Here is a 24,198-nt window from a genome sequence, read left to right as displayed (position 1 = left end):
TACTGAAACAGGAAGTTTGAGGTGCAGCAGGAAGAGATGTTCTCACAATAATGCACTGGCTACATGATCTGACACACCAGCAGGCTTAAGAATATGTTATTTCCTGTGCCCCACACATGTTTATCATGCACCACTGCATGCATCTTTTCCTAAGCTGAAAAAACTCTAAAGCCAGAAGATATTCGAGTAGATTTTCAGTTTCTTAAAGCAGCTTTAGAAACAGATTTGCAGAAGTCATACTTAACTGAATGAAATTATCAAATCTTTCAGAAATACCATTATTTCATTGAAAAAAAGGAAACGTGTCTTACTGTAAGTATTTACTTATCTTCCAGCTTTAAATGCATTCTGTTAACATGAGAGATGTTTAACACACTCTAAACTTAGACTTACAGTAAGTACATTATGCTCACAGCACATGTTTGTACTCTGTCAAATTAAAATCAAGAGGAAACGTTTGACAGAACTGTATTCACCCACAAGGTTAAAGGTTAAACATTTCAGCTTACATAGAGTCAGTGTACAATGAGGAAGTTTATCTGAATTAGGGAGCATTCAACTGAAAACGCAGCTGTCAAATGGCTATACCTGAACTTGAAAAAAAAGCAGAAGGATTTACTTCTTTTTGTGATAGATGGATATTTTTAATTCAACAATGAATTCACCAGAATACCCAAAAATACTGTAGTTACAAAGAAAAAATGTACACCTTATGATCAGTAACACACAGCTATTATATTCAATAAACAGATCTGGTGTGTAACAAAAAAAACCCCAACATAATACCACCTATTGCACAATCTTTAGACATTTTTGTTTTTCGCTTCGATAATAACAAACAGTATAAATTACAGACCAAAAAGACATGATTTCTTCATATTATTTACAGTCTTTACAAGATTTCATTATAAACTGACACATTTGAAAGGAAAGCATCTTTAGCCAACTCTGTCAAACAAAAATTATTTCTTTTTTGAAAGTGTTAAAGCTCTATGATAGCTATAAGAATTCTGAGATAAAAAGAGATAATGACATGTTGGAGTTCTCTTTCTGAGCTATGACAGTTAATTGGATGAACTGAATATCAGAAATGGTTGCTGTTGCCAAGTTAACATCTAGCTTCCTTAACAGAAAATTTATGCATTTTTACATTTTTTTGTAAGAAAGGATTAATATTGTAAAATTATTCAGCAGTTTTTGACAAGTCCTGTTGAAATAGTCACTCTAATACTGACTCCTTTGGTTTATTTTCACCTTTTTACACCGTTTTGACTCAGTCTGTGAAAAGAGATGTTTCCAACGTCAGTTCTGTTTCTTTCATCTTCATGTGCCCCTATGTCCGTGCATGATGAAGTATGTCCAGGCATCTTGAAGAAAGGCTGCCAATAGAATTGGCACTTGTTTTATATCCCTGTAGAAGCTCTGGGCTACTGCAGTGCTTAGTCCTGAGGAGTTTGGTTGATCACTTTCTTCTTCCTGACTGAGACCAAATCATAGAAGGGATCCTTGGTGATACTCGCCCTGTTAAGACAGTTGTTATTAGTTTTTTCTTGTTTTTTCTTTTATATACATCTATTATCAATATGAATTAAAAAAAAGTGAAAATGATTTCATGATAGTCCTGTGTGCACATAACCAAAAAGGATTTCCTATGTATGTACCTGGCTTGTTCTTTGGTTTGAAGGAGGAAACTGGAGTACCCAGAAAAGCCCCAAATATGCATAGAAAGCCAGAGTGGGCCATTCAGGTATTGAGAGCAATAGCTCTAGCATCACTTTCAGTTCCATCATTAGTAGGGCTCCAGAGTAACCAGAGTTTTCACAAGTTGTGCAGAGTTTGGGTTAATGTAGTTAACCTTCCTACTTGTTGCTCTGTAAGGTCAGGCAGCTGGTTAAAAATAGGTGCTCTACTCCTCATTTAGAAATCAATCTAAAACTAATGAGCCCCACCCAAAAGTTAGTTTGTGTAGATCTAAGTTTTGTTTCATTCTAGACATGTAAATTAAGAAATATATTTTATAGTGAACACAGCTGAGATAAAAACAAGCCACCTACATGCATTGGAAATCCTATTGGGGTATTAGCAGGCAAGAATGTCTCTGATGCCGAATTTAATCACATAAAATCAGTTAAAAATTTTTATCAAATTAGGGTATTTTTACAAAACGTCATACCAGTCCACCCCGTGTTCTTTCACATAATATATACCTGACCTACTAAAATAATATATGATATAATGTCTTCACATATGCTGACTTGGGCTTGTAAGAAAACCAAAGAAAACTGCTCCGTAAAACAGGATTTATGTTTCTATGACACCTATTCTACAGCCCCAAGCACTTTGCATTCATGCTCTAAAAATCCTAAGCAGTAGTATCAAGTACTAAATGTTTTCTTCTTTGTTTTTGGTTTTTATGGTAAATGTGAATGGTGTTAACAGTAGGGGTGTCCTTTAATTCAAGCTGTCCACAGGATTAACGTATCAGAGCAATGTAAAGGTATGTGATGAAAACTCTATGTTTATCTATCCTAGGTTGTCTGATTACATTTTGGTAGACATATCCATTATAATAAGTTGAAATTCCAACCTGATGGCCTCAATCCAGGAGTCTCTCTCTTCAGCGCTGGATGCACAAATGGTGTAGGACTGATGTTTCCCCTCTACCACCCTGCCGTCTGTCTCAGTTTTACATGCTTTGATCTTCTGCCCATGACTGTTGGGGTTGTACAGCTCCAGACAGTACTACAGTACATGACATCATATCACCACCATTAGAGTCCATCAAATAAAAAAATCTTGATCTAAGGTTATGTTAATCTACACTTGCTTTAAAGTATAGTTTAGTTCTTTAAGAATAGTTTCTAAAACATTTTGTTTGTGTTTAACAGCTGTGAATCTTACCGGTTTGCGAGCGTATGGCACTTCCCTCACGGAGAGATTTTCTAGTGGAATTATGCCTCTAGGTTCTTTATCCTGAATAAAAGGATAATAACATGTATTACACCAGGCTTTGTATTAGAGGAGGGAAAATAATAGTGATAGATGTAATAGGCATAGTCATTATAGAAAGTAGATGGAAAACTTTACAAACAAATGTTATTTCAACTCTTTGAACATGTTTATTTAAAGAGATTATGTATTCGGAACAGTCTGGATTACTGTGAAAGGCTTACTGTTGTATACTCAAAGTAGTAGAGGCAGTTGTCTGTTAGGATAAACCATCGCCTTTTCCATGTTTTAACTCGACCTCCTGAAATACAAAGATGCAGCAGAATTAAACGTATTTTCTATACTGTCAGAATTGTTATAAGCATCTTAAAGGTATTGAGGACGATCTTTCATTTCTGGGGGGGATCATCTAAATAATTGGTCCTCCAAACTGTCAATCATTCTAGTGATATGTTTACGTAAGGCCGTCCTACATACTCGTCCCATTAGCTGTCTTTTTCACTTTCAGGCGTAGATGTCACCACACACCACACAGCTACGCCTGAGCTACAGTTTCAGTCATTGAAGGTCACCTTTCTCACAGCGGTTCTTTGAAAATGGCCGTGTGTCGTAAGAGTAAAAGTGTTTAGGAAGTGTATGAAAAGAAAAGAAAGGCCTCAGAAGAGGCAGAAATATCCCGCAGTGCTTTACATGGAGGGCTCTTCTTGCAAAGCATTACGGGATTTGCTGTCACAGCGGCCATCGGCTGTCGCTACCTGACAGCGGCGACTAAAAACAAAGATGGCGCCAACGGGGAAGTAATCATCTGTCCGAACGGTAAGTCGACAGAGTTCACTATAAAGTTCACTATAAAGTCCCTGCTCTGTATGGTGATTGAGGGATTTAGGGGTTAGGGCGGACATTCAGACACAGTAAGCTTGTATGAGCTATGAGAACAGCAACTTTTAAACAGGGCGTTCACAAGGAGAAATGGGCTTGTGCATGCTCTCGCACATGTTTAATAAGTGTTCCCTCTTGGGAACGGGTACAAGGTTGTGCATGTGCATTTTTAAATTTTTTTTTATTGGAGAATCTTTTAAGAATTTCCAGAAATCCTTCTCTGTACCTTTAAACATTTAAGGGCTTCAGGCCAGAGCCTTCATTTTTCTTCTTGAATAAAGGGCCCCTTATAGTGTGTAATTATGCATTTTGCCCACTTGTCCGAAATGCAGGACCTCTTTTTTTTTTTTCCCACACTGGTCTGAGTGAGAATAAATCATACGAAGGACAGATAATCCTATCCAAAATAGAATTTCTTTCATCAGCCATTTAGAAACCAGTAAGGTCAAGAGCTTATACGGCTGCTCCTGGACTTAAAGAGTCTGGGGTTATATTAGGTAACCAGGGATCCATTTTCTAGGCTTTTTTTCTACAAAGCTATTCCTAGTGGGCTTAGGGAAAAGCAGGACATAATCTGTCCCGCACTTGGTCCGTCGAAACCACAAAAATGACTGCTTGCACAAAATAATATTAAACTAAGCCTTTGGCACAAGTCATAATACAACAGAGAGGAGAAATAATGTAGTATCAGGACAGAGGCTGAGAGGACTGACCTGTTAATAATGGTGATAAAGATTATGAACCGTAACAGTTTAATGATTAGCAGAGCTTCTCAAAAAGAGCATAGAGATGAAAAGAAATCACCAATGAAATTATAAGGAGACACGTCACAAGGTGTGTGTGGGTCAGGAGGAGATGAGACATCACTTCCTCCTCAGCATTATGTGGAAGAGGATGGAAGCCATTTAGATTAGATTTCTTTATTAATTTTTCATTCAGAAAACAAGTAGGCATTCCAACTTTCTGTATCCAAAGCAGTTTTTAATTGTACTGATTGTGTCTGTTCTCAGTTTTTACTGGAAACTGACTTGTCCAAATTTCCACAGCTAAAAACAAAACTGCTGAGATTGTTGGCAAACCAAAGCCTTGTGTAACCAGCTATGTAATATTTGCATGCAAATACTCCAAAGTTAAGTTATTCTCTCAATACTTCCCCTTTGCTTCCCTGCAGCCACTGGCTGTGTGGTAAATAGAAAAGGTTTAACGCAGAAACTGAATACTATGGTAAGTGAATAGTCTGAAATCTTTGATAGAATAAGGATTTTAGAATGGAGACTTACCCAGTTTAAGAAGCCAGCCTTCTCTGTCAGGGTTGAAAAAAGTGTGCGTCAGGTCATTTCCATCATCCTCCGGGATTTTAAAAGGCTCATTGCGTATGCTCTCGTAGAGTTTCTGGCAGCACAAAGGACACACATTAGAGATCAATAGTTGTGCGATTGGGCGTGTTGACTAGAAAATAAAGAGACTGTAATAATCTTTATTTAAAATAAGAGTTTGTCTTCATAATGTACCCCCCCAAAAAAACAAAAACGAAACAAAGAAAGTCTTAATCATTACTGCTATGAGGATAACTGTATTACTAATAACTGTATTATTTACTGCCAATACAAAACTAAGGAGCAAAATTAATCCTGAATATATATATATATATATATTTTAGGGATGCACGATACTGGGATTTTGGCCGATATCCGATATGCCGATATTTTAAAACTCATGTAGCCGATAACCGATATCGATACTGATGTTAAAGCTGGACAAAAATAAGTAGTCATTGAAAATAGCAGTTTTGTTATCCATTTCTGACAAATTTGAAAAATAATATACTCAAATATATTTTCATATGCTGATATCAAATTGATTTTTAAAAACGCGGTATCGATCTATTTTACTTTCAAAATCTCGTGAAATTTCATCGTTCTGTTACAAACTCTCGTGATATTTTGCAAATTCTTGTGAGATTTTGTTAGTAAAATAGATCGATACCGCGTCAATATATCACCATATAAAAATATGGCAAAATTTTGTGAATTTTCGGGAGATTTCGTAGCATAACGATGACATATAGCAATATTTCATTAGTAAAAGAGATTGATATGGTGTTTTTAAATGGCAATATATCAGCATATGAAGATATTGTGATATTTTAATGTATCAATATTTTTCCCCTCTTCTTTAGAAGTTTTTAAGTCTGTAAAAAAGAGGTTTTTGAGGAAGAAGAAGAAGTAGTATTTTTATTTATTTTTTTTTAGACTTTAGAAACTCAGAAGCTGATCAAATATCGAGTTAAATATCGGTGGGGTGGCTGATGTCCGATATTCAGTTTTAAGGCCGATACAGGCCGATACCGATAGGGGGCCGATTATATATATATATAAATCAATATAAATATATACTTAAATGAAAAGCATAATTAATACTAATTATACTAGCTAAAATGAGCAGAAAGGTCTCACCGAAAGAAGCTCATTGGGTAGATCCTCCCCATTGTTGATGCCTCTGTTCATCGAGATAAATCTCTCCAGGGTGGTTTTGTCCTTCACATTGGGGTTGTGGAGACTCGTGTTTAACATGATGATGGCAAAAGACAGGATGTAGCATGTGTCTGGATTAAAAGTAAAGGCATGTAAATAAAATCATGTTAAAACCATGTATTATATAGTATTACCTAGCAAAAGCTTTTTTTGCACATTGAACATGTTTGCATTTTATCACATCACAACTACCTGCTCCAGTATGTTAGTATTCTTTTTTTGTATTTTTTGCTTTAGATAAAAAAAAAAGAAATGTTATGTAATGTTAAGCGAAAGATTAAATATGGTTTGTATGTTTCCTTTAACTGGTAAAAATCAGAAAGGTTTTTGTCTTTTTGTTAGACAATTCTTTTTTGCCAAAATCCAGTACAGCTAGAGGTTTACAGAAGTCATTCAATTGGTAAATAGAGTCCACCTGTCTGTGTTCTATGGAGACCCAGGGGTTGCTAGACAGAATTAGTGAACAAACAGCATCATGAATAAAAGGAAACGTGGTGGACAGGCCAGGGAGTGGTGACACACTTAAAGCTGGGTTCGATTTTAAAACAACAGTCCAACCTTTACAAAATCTTTCAGAGCATCTCCGAATCTATAGTTATTACATAATTTTAATAGAGGACTTTGGGAACTCTGGCTGCAGAGAAATGATCGTGTTGGAGAATCAGTCGATAAGACAACTTTTAGTCACACGCTCCAACAATTACGAAAGAATGGTCTGTAGAAAGTAATTATTGAAAGAAAGTCATAAGAAGTCAAACTCAAAGATTGCCAAATAAGGTTATTGCTTAATAATGCAAGAAGTTGCTCTGCTCCTCTAAGGAGCAAAATATAGTGTTTTTAACATACATACAACATGCTATGCAGGAATGAATACCAATGATAAAAATCTGCAAATACATGAATCCCTCTGTGGAACATTGAGGTGATAATCCTTTAGAAAACCCTGCAGACTGAAAACAACTTGACACCAGTGTAAAAGCTTGCCTTACAATCAGGAGCTGTTTATAGATCCTCCACATTCAATCTAAATTAGCTTGATCTATTAAACAAAAAATAATCTGTTAAGTGTTCAGTCTCTACGTGTGCAAACGTTTGACACCTTCTTCAAAAGATTGTATCGTTAGCTGCAGCAGAATGTGATATTACAAAAATGTAACTCACACCCTACAAATAAAAACAAATATTACACTTTTCAAACTAAGATTTGTTTTTAAATATTAAAAGCTATTTATTAATTTCTTTATACTAGATAATTATGTTTTTCATGTTGGTCTAACACTTCTATTCATGATAAAACACAATAATGTATTTCAGTTTTTACGAGACTTGTTGAAAAAAATTCAAGAGGTGACTATAGCTGTTTTGTATCAATCTTATTTGATTCAGAGAAATATATATAGCCCTGAATAGAAATAAACTTCAGTTCAGCAGAACAAGGGGGGGAGGGTTTCATATGTGACCATATAAATATATCTTCTGTGCTTCACCAGCACAGACCTGACACATAGCACACACACAGTTTAAATCCAGAGAGGAAGTAGGCCTGTAGTAATCTGACCTGTAGACTGGAAGACATGAGGGTTGCATTCACAGTAGCGTGCGGCAAAAGCCTCCATCATTCGGTCAATCTTCTGTGCTTCACCAGGCAAACGGAAACTCCACAGAAACTGTCTGTCACATAAACACCACAGTAACATGATATATCTGTCATCCACAGACGAAAGTAGGTAGCTTTTAGGTCTGAGGTAAGCAGCTGTAGGTACATCATGTGTCTGCATATGCCTCAACTTCTATATTTTGGTTTTACCCCTTTGATGAAATACATTGACCATACTTTGTGTGAGTCTTAAAAAGAAACATTGTTGGCTACTACTGTAAAGATATACTAGTCATTTTGGATGAGTTGTACACTGCAAAAAATATAAATCTCAATAAGTTATTTTTTCTTAAAATAAGTGTGTTTTTCCTTGATTTGAGGAGGTAAGTAAGACACTTTGCCAATGGAACAAGACAATTTCCTTTTAAAATAAGAAAAAACTATTTTATCGTCTTATTTCAAGTAAATATTATCTAACTATCTTATTTTAAGAGTGAAAATACTCATTCCATTGGCAAATCATCTTATTTACCTGCTCAAATTAAGGCTAAATATACTTAATTTAAGCCATTTTTTACTTATTTCTGGATTGTTTTTGCAGTGTAGGCTGGTTTGCTTGCAAAGCACAAATAAAATGTATCTCTCTTCACACGCACTTGCTTATTTATGTCCTTTAAATATAAGCACCTGCCTGAATGCTTTGTATTATGATCGAAAATAATTTTGGGTGTCAAATAGCATTCATAAAAAAAAAAAAAAGTCATTTATTTTTGCTGTTTTGGGGTAATTTCTTTTTGCTACAATTATATAATTCATTTCCTGTCATGAAAGCACCACTTAAAGCCAATGTGTTTTGGTTAATAAAACTAGTTTACAATTATTTTTATGCCCAAGTTGCAGTTAATTAAAAGAGGTAAATAGGACGTGCTGTGAACTTTTCAACATTGTATTTAGAGTAAATACATTTTTGTACAAAAATCTACTTTACTTATCTAAAATGACTAAAGTTTTTGCAACTGATTTTCACTTCTCTAAAATTTTGGAATTAGTGAAAATAGAAATATTAACAAGAAAATTACCTACAGACTAGATGGCGTTAAAAATATTCAAAAAGGTTAAATGTGTCAGTCGCTGACACATCAAACAGCCAGACGTGACTTTCCATTTGTGTTGACATTTTAGCTGCCCCTCACTTGATGTATCACAAAGCCCACCTTTAGTTTGTGGCTGCCTTTAAGGCAGAGTGGTTATTTCTAAATGATTCAGAATCAACTGAAATCTTGGTGTGTGTATATATATATATATATATATATATATATATATATATATATAATGTATGTATATACAGGCTCGGACTGGTAATCTGTCACTACCGAAGCACCTAACTGTGACACTAAATAACTACAGGGGCTCAAGAAGTAATACATTGTTAACTATGCAAATGATGCACTGTTACGGTCACTGACCTCTAGGGGCTCTCTTCATGAGAGAGCTCTATGTTTGTGTTTCAGGTCTCCCTGGCTGTTACAGGTGCAATGCGTTGAAGCTCGTCAGCCACCTCATAAAGAGCTTCAATCCTGAGATGTCAGGCCCCTTCTCTTATTCACTGGGCCTTGATCTGAAGTGATCTTGTTCATGAGCTGAATGTCTCTGTGTGTTCATGTTGAACAATTGATTGACTAAAGTTTTGTTTTTCTGTTCACAGTGGAAGCTGGTAGGGGTTCTCTGCCATTTTTGTTGAACTGTTTTCTCCTTGTTTTGTGGTTAGCCAGGGAGTCCAGGTATTGTATTTCCTTTTCATTTTCTATGTTAGAAAGTGTTTTGTTTTATAAGTAAGGGGGGGTTTTGTTTGTTGTTTTGGCCTTGGAGACCCTGAGGCTTTAAGCTTCCCTGTTTTGCTGTTTGTTTGTTTTTTTGTGACCCCTGCAAATTGTAAATAAATCATATTTTCCTGCTGACATCATCTTTTAGTTTACTGACTTTTGTGTTACACCCAGTGCCAGAATTTACCCTTTAGTGTTCTTAAGGGTGGGGGTTGTAACATAAGTGGGGGCTTGTCCGGGATCTGATTTACTTTTTGAACATGGCACAGTTTAGTTTGGAGGAGTTTTTGGGTAACCCTACCATACAACATTTTGATGTCTGTAGAAAAGATGATTTATATGAAATTGCTTCACATTTTGGTATCCGTGTCTCTAAGTCATTGCTTAAACGTGAACTGAAATCTCTTGTCTTCAGTGGCTTGGTTGAGAAAGGAGTACTTCCAGTGAGAATGGATAAGGAGGAGGCCAGCTCTTCCGAAACTGCTGAACAGTTTGAGGTTTGTGCTGAGGAGGGAGTGAAGACACCTCCTGTTGCTGCCAAGCCAGAGTTGGAAAAACCACCAGCCTCTCTCCCACGGTTTGAGCCTTTCTCTATGGAGTCCCCAAATCCTAGTGTTGAGGCACGTCTAAAGGTACGTCTGGTGCGGCTAGAACTTGAAGCTAAGGAAAGGGAACGGAAGGATGAATTTGAGTTCCAGCTTAAGTGCAGAAGAATTGAAGCTGAAACTGCCATCAAAATGCGTCAGCTGGAGCTACAATCTCATAAACTGACCACTGTACTCACTACGGATTCTGGTGGGGATGAAGATGACGGCGTTCTTTCCCCAGATAAACCTTCTTCCCTTTCATCACCTTTCACGTTTGACATCAGCAAAAATATTGCCCTGGTCCCACCATTCCGGGAGACGGAGGTGGAGGCATATTTTAATGCGTTTGAACGTATTGCTGTTGCCCTTCATTGGCCCACAGAAGTTTGGTCCCTTTTGTTGCAGTGCAAACTCAGTGGTAAGGCACAGGAAGTATGTGCAGCACTAACAATTGAAGACAGTCTTGTGTATGACAAAGTTAAAGCTGCCATACTCAGGGCATATGAGCTGGTGCCTGAGGCATACAGGCAGCGTTTCAGATCCTTAAGAAAATCCAGTGCACAAACATTTGTTGAATTTGCAAGGGAGAAGGGAATGTTATTTGACAGATGGTGCCAGGCAACTAAAGTTACTGATTTTTCTTCACTACGTGAGTTGATATTGTTGGAAGAGTACAAAAACTGCCTTCCAGATCGTACAGTTTTGTACTTAAATGAACAGAAAGCCTCAACCTTACAAGAGGCAGCTGTCCTGGCTGAAGAATTTGCCCTTACTCACAAAAATGTTTTTGTTTCTAAACCTGACCAACCCTATCGTGACAAGACGTGGAAGGATGTACCACAATCTAGGGTTAAGAACTCTTCAATTTCCAAATCAGAGAGACAGTGTTTTTATTGTCATAAAATGGGGCATATTGTTTCTGATTGTTTGGCCCTGAAACGTAAGCAGGCACCCCAACCAGCTAAAGGGGTTAGCCTGGTTAAGACTCTGAGGACCACCCCACAACTGTCAAACATGAGTGAACCTGATGATTGTTTTAAACCCTTCATTTTTGATGGTCTTGTCTCCCTAACAGGACGTTCTGAGGATGAGAAACCGGTGAGGATACTGAGGGACACTGGTGGTTCCCAGTCATTTATCCTGTCCAGCTTTCTGCCATTCAATGCTGATACCTCCTGTAATGCAAGTACAATAGTACAAGGAATTGGAATGGCCTACGTGCCGGCACCTTTGCATCATGTTTACCTAAAGTCCAAGTTGGCCTCTGGATTTTTCAAGGTTGCGGTGAGAGATTCATTTCCTGTTCGGGGGGTTGAATTTATAATGGGGAATGATCTTGCTGGAGAACAGGTACTACCTATCCCTGAGGTGGTGGATACTCCCAGTTGCATAATGGGTGAAGATGACATGTTGGAATCCCTTCCTGATGTGTTTGCTGCCAGTGCTCTTACCAGGTCCCAAGCTCGTAAGCTGGAGGAAGTGAACTTGGATGACTCTGTTCTGGGCTCGGCCTTGATGGAGGATAAGCTGCCAGCAGATGACCATTCAAACTCAGTACTCCGAGAGGACTTCACTCCAAACTGAGGTTTTTCTCCCACTACCAATGTCACGTGAGGTTTTGAGCCAAACTCAGAAGAGTGATAAAACACTCACTAAGTGCTTTGAGAATGTGACTAATTCAATAAAGGACAAGACCCATATGTCTTTTGTTGAAGATGGATTACTTATGAGAAAATGGATCTCTAGGCCTGCCTTGCAACAGAAGGGTATTGAGGAGGATTGGGGAGTAGTTTATCAAATTGTTATTCCTCAAGGTTATCGTGAACAAATACTGCGGTTGGCACATGACCACTCATGGTCAGGTCATTTGGGAATCACTAAGACCCATGACCGTATTCTACAGCATTTCTTTTGGCCAGGTCTGAAAAAGGATGTTGCCAGGTTCTGTAGAACATGTAGAGTTTGCCAAATAGTGGGTAAACCTAATCAGAGGGTACCACCTGTCCCTCTTAAGCCAATTCCTGCAGTTGGTGAGCCTTTTGAGCGTGTCCTGGTGGACTGTGTGGGTCCTCTGCCCAAAACTAAAACTGGTAGTCAGTTTCTCTTGACTATCATGTGTGTTGCCACTCGCTTCCCTGAAGCCATTCCACTAAGAAAAATTACGGCGCCCACTATAACTAAAGCTCTTCTGAAGTTTTTTGCAACTTTTGGTCTGCCTAGAGTTATACAAACGGATCAAGGCAGCAATTTTCAGTCCAAACTCTTCAAGCAGACACTACAGTCTTTTGGCATTAAACACATTCCCTCCAGTCCTTACCATCCCCAGTCACAAGGCGCTCTAGAAAGATGGCATCAGACTATAAAGGCCATGATGCGCAAATATTGTCATGAGACAGACAAAAACTGGGATGAAGGACTCCCTTTTCTGTTGTTTGCAGCCCGAGAAGCTAAACAGGAGTCTCTTGGTTTTAGCCCTGCTGAACTGGTTTTTGGGCATGGTGTAAGGGGACCACTGAAGGTTCTGAAGGAGCAACTCCTCTCAGACGACACTCAGAAACAATCCAATGTCCTTGAGTTTGTCACACAATGTCGGGAACGTCTACATTGTAACATGCACACAGTATATACAGCCCTTCCTTGTCATGCACATCCTTGTGACGGTTGGCATGTGGTGTAATTTTCTATTTCTTCAAACTGTAAAATCCTTGCAACAAACTAAATTATAATACAACTAAAATGCTTTCTCTATCTATCTATCTATCTATCTAGTCCACAGTACATTTTAGACATAAGGTGTGGCCAGTCAAAGCTCCTTACAGGAGAGATTTAGGTCACCAGCTTTGTCATTTTCTGACATTATATCAGTTTGTTTGGGTGACAGTTCAGTATTTGCTGATATCACAAAGTCTCTCACAGTATGATATTGACGAAATTGAAATAACAGCGTATCTAATTGCTGTAGTATGAAATGATATAAATGCCAATTTGACACAGTCATGAACATCTATATAAACTCACAAAAAACATTTGCAGGAATTAATTAATTTAACACAGCATTAGTCTTAGATAGCAAGATACACTACTGGCCTTTATGTCCTGCTTGAGGGCCTTAAAAAGCACTTCTCCTATTCGGCTATTCTTTGCTTCTATTCTCCAGATCTGCATTATTTGTTATTATAAGCTTTATCTTCATGTTCTCTCTGCTTTTTTTCGCTATAGTAGCTTCATCTGGGCCCGGGCCCTGCTTAGCTATGACACCATCCTGGAGGAACGCATCAGTCCGGCTGCTGCCATTAACAGCCTTAATTATAGATGACACAGCCTGCCATATTTTTCAGTGCTTCTCTCTACGGCAAACCTATGGGCTCAGATTTTACTGTCACTAACTATATGGAAGACTTTTCACCAGTCTGTCTGTATGATTTGACTTAGTTGATTCTGTAACGTTTTCTGAAATGGCAGGTGTTGTAAATTTTTGTAGCTGAAGAATAAGTCTATTGAATTAAATATATACATTTTAGTATTTATGTAAGGCTGAAATAAATCAAAACAAACAAAACAAATCAACAGTTATGCTCTTCCAAATGTGATTTTTAACAATGGCCGAGGGCTGCAGATGCCATGTAAATACATAACTTCTCAGCAAAGTAAAAAATAAAGAAAATAGGTAAACAAACTTAAAAATCAGATGAAGGGACAAACATATATGACACATACAAGAGAAAAATGCTGCAAGGAGTGAAAACATCTGAATGTTAAGAAGAGCTGCGAATTGGTGTTTGCGAAACTGAAGTGCACCAGACCACTAGGGGGAGACAACTTTTAACTCATATGGGAGCAGAACCTTAATAAAGGCATAGATGGGATGCTAAAACAGATTAAGGGCTTTGTCTTGAAAAGATTGGTGTATCTTAAAAAGGATGCAAAAGGGTTCATACACGCCAGGCCGTGCTTCTTGCACATTTATGTTTCATATTATTTATTACTGTTGTTCATAACAGTCTGTAGAAGGCTACCTGTGTGTGGTGCATTATATTATTTAGTACTGTCATTGCTAGTTTTTAAATAATTATCGTTATTACCTCCAACCTTATGGCTTTGAATCTCATCTTTCTTTATGACCACTGTCAAGCTGGCTTTAGAACAAGCAATCTACTTATTTTTAATGGGAGGAACCAACTCGGTTTGCAGGTCCTAACATTTGCACAGCAATTTTGTAGATCACTTACAACAGGCCCACTTATTGCAGGTATAAGGTAAAACGTTCATGCAATTTAGCAGTCCTTATTGGAAATCTTTGAAGATCAGGCTCTAAGTGTTTCATCCATAACAATGTCCATGTTTTAGTCCCATACTAGCAGTGTTGTTTTTGACAGCCATCTTAGTCTTAGTTCTTGTTTTTAGAACGAAAAATGTTATTAGTTATAGTCACATTTGTCATTATAATATATGATAGTTTTAGTGGACTAAAACTCAAAAAGGTTTTAGTCTAGTTTTAGTCAGTTTTATGATTCATGTCATGAAATAGCTAACTTTTACTATTTCAATAACAACCAGACTCACAGCTCTTGCCTAAATACTACAATTGTTGGAGATACAATGCTGCCGTGCACTTTATCACTTTCATTTGTAGAATTCAAATAAACTGTTTTATGAATGCCCTACTTGATACAAAAATGTCTCACAAAAGTTGTGAAAATAGCAGATCTAGTTCAAAGATCAAGCTAATAAATCTTACAATAAAGTTTTTGGTTTTAAACAAACAAGGTTTTCATCCAAAAGCAAACACTTCTTGATCTAATATGAATTATGCATTACGCACAGATCAATAAAATCTTCATTGCTCCAAAAAAAGCAAAGAACAAAAACATTCTTCTTTCTGCTTTGGGAATTTTGGCTTTACCACTGAGCAGGGGTCAAAAGGGATTTAAATTCATAGGGTCTGATATGAAATATTACACAGAGAACCTTCAAAATTGTCTCTTAATGCCATGGCAATCCAGACCTAAATTTAAAAAATATATATGAATAAAAATGCTGAAATATCCAGATAGATAGAAACAAGAAATATGAGAGAGAAATATTCAAAGATCAATGTACATTTTCATCTGGCTCTTTATAATCAATATGCAATGAAACATTTGCTTTATATATAATTTCATTCCTTTTGGTAGAAATTAAAGAAGGATATCACCTCTTGTGAGCTGGATAAAATAAAAGCTTGATAGTTAGGCTAAAGTATTTTTTACGCTTGGCAGAGGATGATCAGCCACATATAGTTTATTAAGGAGCGACGGCAGGTAGAGCCATTCTGCAGAGAGTGAACCATCATTGTGGAGCGTAAAGCACTGACTCTGAGCTAAGCTGCGCAAAGAAACATTTCTGCACTAGCTTAGATAGAAGAGGAGAGTTTGTCAGAGTTTAGAAGCGCAATATGGACGATTCCGGCTCATTTTCTCTCCTGTTGCTGCTGCAACCGTCCATCTGTAGTCATCCAGAATGTGCACTGCTGCACGCCAGGTGTTGGGCGTGACCAGACAGGACCCAGTAATACGACTGATAGTGTTTAGCAGATTACAGGACAATGATCCATTTTAAAGGTCTGAAAGAATGCCCGCTAACATTTTATTTAGTTTGTCTCATTGATAAAATTTCACACCCATGAGTCATAATGTTTTCATCATCAAAGATCCACGTTTAGCTCGTCAGTTTTTGTTATCATCATGAAAAAAAGGAGCCTCAACTAAATAATCTTATCGTCGTCATCATTGACGAAAACATTGCATATGAGCTATGATCTATGATCATCTATCCCTAGTGATCTGGAGCACTTCTGTCAGTTTGGGCTAGTTTTCACCTTTTCTCAACTTGCAGTTGCTTTTGCCTCTTGCATCCTTTTTTACTTTGTATATGTTTTTTGTGTTGCATTGTGGATATATTTGCAGTAGGTCTTATTTTTGGAGGATGTTTCCACTGTGCTGATCTCTATTTTCTGTGATTCCAGCTCTTCTTTGCAGTAATTTATTCTGTCCATCAGGGTTGTTTCGGTCTAATTTCTGAGTTTGCTGGAATTAAATAATTCAAATAAGCAGGTTGATACAACTTAAAATCAGGTTGCAAATGTCCCTGGATCTTTCTGTCACAAGTACAGGTTCTGAGTTTAATGTGACCGGTAATGAATAAAAGATACTGCTGCTAGAACCCCGACGACTAAAGAAAGGTTTATATTTTGAGTTCAAGTTGAAGCATGTCGCACAAGTGGAAGCCAAAATTAGGGACTATTTTGACTGCAGCAAGAATGGTAAGCCAAAAGAGCCACAAATTTATAAACTAAAAGTTGCGACAGTCCTTTTTGTAAATGCGAAATATTTATGATAACTAGAGATGCATCCATTTTATTCACAAAACTATCGTAAATGAATAAATGATCATTTTTTTTTACCTTATTATTTATAATCATTTTATACATATTTTAACACAACCATGTACATACACACTCACACATACGAACAATTTAAAAGAGTCACTTAACCTCACAGTCATGTTTTTGGCCTGTGGAAGGAAGCCAGAGTATCTGGTGAGAACCCATGCGTGTACAGAAAGATCATGCACACCCCATACGGAAAGGTCCTGGGCCAGGAATCGAACCCAGAACCTTCTTGCCACAAGGCAGGATACTAGAAGCTGTTCCCTCTTGCAGCCTGCTTTAAGAATTTAAAGGAATAGTACACCCAAAACATGATTAGCCTTCATTTTCTACTCACCCCCATGCTGAACAACACCCTGGAGTACTTTTTTGATATCTCAAATGCATCTGGAGATCTGGGAGGCTTCTTGCTGTCTGCTGACATTCAAATAATGGAGGTCTATGGTGACCGAGACAGAAAGGTCCATAAAAGTCCACAAAAACGTGTCAATATTCCTCCATACTGCTCGTCCAATGTATTCCAAGTGTCCTGAGTGGGTAGCATCCAGAATTTACTCGAAACGAAGTCATTTAGAATGTTTTTAGAGCATAAACAGTAGTGTATAGGATTTCCTGAAAGCGCGCACATGCGCGTTCACGAGCCTACGGAAGCCGGCAGACCAAACCAGATGAAAGTGCGCATTCAGCGTCTGCTCTGCCAATAATGCAAGCGTAGAAGAAGAAATGTGCTGTTTACCTGTGCAAAGAAAGAAACAACGAAAGAAAAATGTCTGAGGACTTCAGTGTTGAGGAAGAGCATGAGTTCTTTGCCGAGCTGAATGCGCTGGTTTGGTCTGCCGGCTTCCGTAGGCTCGTGAACGCGCATGTGCGCGCTTTCAGGAAATCCTATACACTACTGTTTATGCTCTAAAAACATTCTAAATGACTTCGTTTCGAGTAAATTCTGGATGCTACCCACTCAGGACACTTGGAATACATTGGACGAGCAGTATGGAGGAATATTGACACGTTTTTGTGGACTTTTATGGACCTTTCTGTCTCGGGCACAATAGACCTCCATTATTTGAATGTCAGCAGACAGCAAGAAGCCTCCCAGATCTCCAGATGCATTTGAGATATCAAAAAAGTACTCCAGGGTGTTGTTCAGCATGGGGGTGAGTAGAAAACGAAGGCTAATCATGTTTTGGGTGTACTATTCCTTTAAATGTTTTAATTTGTGTGATAAGAAGTATTCGGTAAAAGTGCTCTATTTCTAGGAAAGAGCAACAATGGCAAAATAATTCCAATTTTGAGCCTGGTTGCAACATGATGCAGACACACATAACAGTGACTGACCTGAGAGCCAGAACCAGGTGGAGGTCAGCGAACTCATGCAGCTCCACAAAGGCCTTCAGTGTCTGAAGATGGAGCTCTTCTCTGTTCGATGGAGAATAAAAATAAAAACATTTAATATAATTATAAAAAAGCCAGCCTCTTACAGTCATCATCTCACTAAGTATTATGAATTATTGCTTATAACTTGGCTCTTTTTTTCTTATTTTTGTTTACAAGAGTCTAATAAACAAATAAAAGGCTTAATATCCATTCATGGTCTGTACTTTCTTCTTTTTCCAACCTCTCTCTTTTTCCCAAGTCCCTTTTACCTTCCTCCACCCATTAACCCAGATCCCGTCTTTATTACCTTTCTCCAAGGAACTCTCCAATGGCTGTCTTGTTGAGTCCTTCTTCCTTGTAAAGAAACTCTGCAATAGATCTAGCGGTTCCATTCAGCAGCTTGTTCTCCACCAGATAATTGATTCCCTTTTCACATGATGGGAATTTTACAAAGTTAAGAGAAAATACTGTCATTTTAGTATATTAGTCACAGATATGATCATTTTATAACATCTACACCTTCCTGTTGAGACTATACTGTTTGTCACCAGACAAAAGTGCATTTTCAGGCATTTTGAAGTTTTAAAGTCAGCAGAAATTATTGCCATTTATAAGTAGTTTCCTCCAGAATTTGTCACAGATGTTGCTTCCCAAACACTGCCCTCCATGCAACATTTAGTTTTTTCTTAAGTGATCTCATATGTGGCTAGAAAATGAGGGTTTAGAGCTTCCTCAATCCCAATTCCTTAAAACTAATCTCTCTTCCTCTTTCTTCTCCATCACAGGGCTTTGAGAAGAAAGTCTGATAATGAATTCTCTTTGTTACACATTTCTGGCCCATGTCTCATTCCTCTCTGATCTAATGTGGTTTTTTTCACATCTGGAAGGTAAATATTTTCCATCTTTCTTTAGATATTGTTACAAAAGAAAGAAATATTTATTTCAACAAACTTAGCAACTGGAACTATTTTAAAGTTAAATGTATCCCACCCAAACAAACAACATCTTAGTTTTCTTGTATTTGCACCTACTACAGCTAAATGCTTGACCTGCCAGCAAAACCACAGAAACTTCACTGTGGGCTTTTTGTCAGTGTGGTTTACAGGCTTACAGCAACAGAGAAGAGCAGAGCGGAAGTGACACAACTGTGTCAAGATATGCTCAGTAAGTTCAGCTAAAACCTTTTTAGACCCCTAAGAAGAGAGAAGTTATAGAAAACAGAAAAGAAGAAGAAGAAAACAGGAGCCAAACAAAGTACATTTTTATTCATAACTGTACCTCATCTAACATAGGAGAAGAATTAAATTGTATTTTGGTTTACCTTTTTTGGGTCCATGTTAAATTTCTTCTTTCCGTTTATAAATTGTTGGTTCTTTTCAATAGTTTTGCTGTAAATTAGAAAACATTCAAAGAAAAAATGTTAATAATTAGTATTTTATTTATGTATTCTTTAAGATTAGGTTGTCAAAGCGGTCGTCAATGTATAGCAATTGATAAGTGAGATGCAATGTTATAGTTTGATCCAAGTGGACTCTTCAAGTTATCACTAAAGGCAGATTTTGTATTCTATGAATCTTAAGCTATCCTGTACATCTCTTTCATTAACTGCAGTACAAGGACCACTGATGGAACTTCGGCTGTCTCAACCATTATTCCAAAGAAATCTCTGCACCAAGAAATGAAGCTTAAGCTAATCTAGACGGCTCTTATCAGCTTCACCTGAACCACCTGCAGTGTCCCTTGTTTAGCTCCAATCAACAGAACTGCACCCCCCTGCAAAGCTAATTATCTTTCAAGATCCCATTTATTTAGCTCCTGGCCCAGCTTCTCTCTCCCACATGCCAGCGAACTTTCCCCCACCACCACCCAATCTCAGACCATTCATTCTCAGTCCCTCTCACCCTCTGGCTTATTCTACCAGTGTCCAGGCCCCATGGGAAAAAATAGTCTAATCCTTTTCCTAGGTTACTCATTCTAGCAAATGTTGATTCTCAGCATCAGTCTTCTGCCAGGGCCTGAGTGCCAAAGGACTTATTTCATTCATGTCAATATCTGTATGTCTGTTTTTCTCTCCTTTAACCCCAAACGTCCTCAGTAGGTGGCCTTCACAGTTTTTTTGTTGTTTTCTCTCGCACTGAGCCTGGTTCTGTTGGAGGTTTCTTCCTGTTAAAAGGCAGTTTTCCTCTCCACTGTCACTACATGCATGCTCCGTGGAGGCATGCACCCTCAACCCCCACAGATATAGGCTTGTCAGAAAATGGATGGATGGATTTCTAATTACAGCTTTTCTCTGATGGAGTCTATCCAGGTGGAATTTATAGTTGTGAAAATTCCCAGCATTTGACCGATGAATAGGGAAAACATGTAGCTGCATCTACTGCATCTCTATGTTCTGAATTTGGATATAAGAACAACATAAAATCTCACACAACCAAATTGTTTGTTATCAATTTGTTCTATTGAAGTTTTTATTTTTGGCATTCTGTGCCTTCAATCCATTAAGCAACCAAAGGATTATAATAAGAATTACAAATAAGTGGAAGATCGATACACAGTATGTCTGCCGCAGCCAATACAAAGTTCTATATGTAAGGTAGCCATATTGAATTTTTAGGTCAAAGTTGGTAAAAATCCTGAGATTCTAGGAATTTTGACTTCAAGCGCTTTCTGGTAACTTTTTTGAATTAACAGCTGAAAAATTGTAACACAAGAAATCAAAAATATCTGTTGAAAAATAAATCTATTAATCCTCTTGCGTTAAATGACCAACTGCGTCTTAGTGCTTTGAAAATATAGCATTTATTAGGTTGGGAGTAACAGTAAAAATTGAGAAAGCAAGGCCAAAGTTTGTTTGATTTTGTTTTTTCTTGTGTTTAATTAAATGCTTAATGGAATTAGCTGCCGTTGATCATTAAGATATTTAAGCCAAAAACTGTATCAAGTCCAACTACAATTTTATCTTTCATAATATTAAATTCTCTACAAAATAATTTTAATAAAGACTTTTTTGATATTCTTGTAACAAAATGGAGACTCCAGGATTTGGAATCATTCAGCTGACCAAAAAGCAACACTTGCATTTTGTTTTTTGGAGAGAAGCTTGAAGAGACTAAGCTAATACAACCCACACTGATACCTGTCGCTCAATTTGAGTTTTACATGGTATTTTCAGGAGTTTGTAAGTTTACAAATCTTGCGACAATCTTGCTTGCAATGTAATGATGATACAAAAAAAACAAAAAAAACAAAGCTTTTTGGAGATGAGGTCTTAATAATACACCAAAAAAGCACATGATAATCTTATCAAGGACATCTACTCTTTACAATGCTAAGTTGAATTAATTTCAGTCAGTATATGCTGTACTTTTTATATTACTAAGTAAAACAAGCTCTTGAAACAAGCGCTGAACCCCCCCGAAAATGATCTCATTAAAAAATAAAATAAAAATTTAAAAAGTGACCAAATCTAGAACATACACTTTCAGACATTTCAAAGTTTTGGTTAAATCCTTGGCAGGTATTTAAATGAGATTAAAGACATAAAAAGACAGTGTGGTTTGCCAAAAAAGTGAAGGGTTTTTCCCAGACAAGAACTTACTTTTCTTCTGCAGACTCAAAGCTGAGGATTTCCGCCATGACGTTATCTATCTCCAATTTCAACTTCTGGAAATTGTGTCAGGAAAAATGTTTTGACATTTTTTCATAATATAAAAAAAGTTTTTTTAATAAGATGTATTACAACTAAAAGCATAAAAAAATATTGAATTTGGCATCTGGTAAAGGGGATGAAATATTACCTGGATGTCATCCAGAAGGTCTTTTTTATACATTTTGATGCTTTCAATTTCCATCCTTTCATCAGCTGTAAAATCTGAGGAGACTGGACAAAGATGATGATAAAATGTCAGCCTGGATCCAGGTTCATCAACACTTTTGTCATGTTTGTATATTCCGTCAAAAATAATAAGCTATTAAAACAAGCAATCTTCTTAAAATTACTAGTGTAAAACAAGCCTCTAAATGTAAAGCTACTCTCTCTGCTCTTTTAATTTATGTGTTTATATTAAGAAGACTGCAGCAGGAGGAAAAAGGATTTCTCTAGAAGTCTGGCCAGGTGTTGTGGTTTTCTCATGAATGATAATACATTTTCTAAAAGATGGACAGACAAGAAGAACACGTAGCCAAAAGAAGACAGCTGATGTGTGTTTATTTTCTGAACCTTCACACCTCTTCAAACCTATGTATACATATCCCTGAATAGATCAGAGATGTATCATTTCAGTTAGATGCTTTTTTTCCATAAATTGCATTACTGATGCACATGAAACATAGAGCTTACGTTCTTAAAGAAGGACTACAGTGTTAAAAAAAAAAAAAGAAATCTTTTGGAGCTTGGTGGTCAACTGAGGCCGCAATAGAGTATTAACACAATATAATAAGCCTTTGTTTCCATATTCCCTTCAATTTGGTCATATTTTCATATTGCAAAATGTTCTGTGAATATGCCCAACGTTTTGCTTTATGACATGTTTCCTGCCCTGATTGCTTTTCCACCATCTACTTTCTCTATCCCCTTCCTTTTTATGTGTTGTAAACATATTGTTTGCATCAGTCACCAAACATACATTTCCCAATAAACATGACTATGCAAACATTGTTAGCACCATTCATTCTCACACATTTCTAAATACCAGGGATATGATGTTCTTTTTACTTCCTATGAAAACAAACATGGCTTATTTGAATGTTTCTTATAAAGATTAGGTATGTGTAAGAATTTTGCTCTAAAATTACTTCTAATTTAACTCTAGCATAATTTCTCATGACTTTTCTGTTCAGGTGAAAAGATTTATCTCTTATCTCTTACAGATGAGAGCTCCTTAGAAACCTGCTGCTTTAAAGATTTTTCATTTAAACAAGCACTTCTCCCTGAAGGCTGAGTTATTAGTTTCTATAGTTTCATCCTGTTTTGGTCTCCAAAGTAATTAGCAGAAGGTCGAAACAGTGATATTATTATGTGTTCATGCAAAAGCTTCTTTGTTACGATCATTTCCAGGAAGAAATATCTTGAAAAACGTCATCATGAAAATCTGCTTCATGTTTAGTTACAGAAAAGGCAGCAGTCAAGACTTCCTTAGTGATATGTGAGTTGTTTGCTGTTAATGATCCGACCACAAGACTTCTACTTCTCCACCCTTCCTTTAGACATCATAAGCAGCAAGGTTTCCTGGCATAACTCATCACATAAACAGAATTATATGGTGGGTTTCTTATTAAAAGACCTTGCTTGAATTAAAAGACAGAATGTACCTTTCTGGCCATAGAAACAGCTTCGGTTTAGTTTTTGTGAGTTTTACCACTGATTCAGAGTCATATGAGTGACTATGAGTCTGTTCTGCATTTTGGAGAGGTATCCATTTTCCACAATGCTGGTAGCTGACAGCAATAAGTGTTTGATATGTGGACCATAAGCTGATTTCTTAGATTCAAAGACAACATGTAATATATTTTATCTACATTTATATTGCAATATAGACATTAAAGAAATTGTAAAGCCACTGAAAATATATGGGGCATAGTTCCGACTATAATATGAAAAATATGTTTGAATTATCCCCTGTTACATTTAAAATATCAGAGAGAGTCATAAAAAAAATCACATTGAGAGAAAGCTGAATAAAAAAATGTTTTCCAGATAAGAAATAAAAACAATTCCTCCCTCAATATACATTGTTGTAATTTTAATTGCTTTTCTTCATTTTTGCATAAAAAGGAAGTACAAAAAACATACAGCAATGAAAATGTCTCTGTTCATATCTAAAGTAATCAGTCAAAAACTCCATAACTTTCAATGTGAAGCAATGAAAAAACATCAAAGCATGTATCTTACCCATTTGGCAATCTGTCATTTATCAGTCAGAAGCAATGAAACGAACAATATTGGCAGCTCTAGAGAGTAAAATACAGATGAGCGTAGGGAAGCTAGAACATTGCAAAGAGTGAAACACTACTTAAATTAAGTGCTGTC

At 37.0% G+C, this 24,198-nt stretch overlaps 1 protein-coding gene across 1 annotated transcript; it reads right to left on the bottom strand.

The window, feature by feature from the left end:
* Positions 1–307: 307 nt before the first annotated feature.
* On the bottom strand, positions 308–24,198 carry LOC119774838 (cytohesin-4-like). Its single transcript, XM_038272534.1, has 13 exons — positions 24,061–24,198; positions 21,968–22,050; positions 21,769–21,833; positions 19,492–19,558; positions 18,478–18,596; positions 18,132–18,212; positions 7,921–8,033; positions 6,285–6,433; positions 5,109–5,220; positions 3,174–3,250; positions 2,902–2,973; positions 2,588–2,742; positions 308–1,521 (listed from the first exon to the last, which is right to left on the bottom strand). The coding sequence occupies exons 1-13, from the start codon at positions 24,077–24,079 to the stop codon at positions 1,440–1,442; spliced, it is 1,194 nt and encodes a 397-aa protein (XP_038128462.1). The 5' UTR covers positions 24,080–24,198; the 3' UTR covers positions 308–1,439.

The sequence above is a fragment of the Cyprinodon tularosa genome, unplaced genomic scaffold (assembly GCF_016077235.1).
Source record: "Cyprinodon tularosa strain WSP-4 unplaced genomic scaffold, ASM1607723v1 ctg834, whole genome shotgun sequence".
Classification (NCBI taxonomy): domain Eukaryota; kingdom Metazoa; phylum Chordata; class Actinopteri; order Cyprinodontiformes; family Cyprinodontidae; genus Cyprinodon; species Cyprinodon tularosa.
This window is presented reverse-complemented; position numbering and strand designations above follow the sequence as displayed.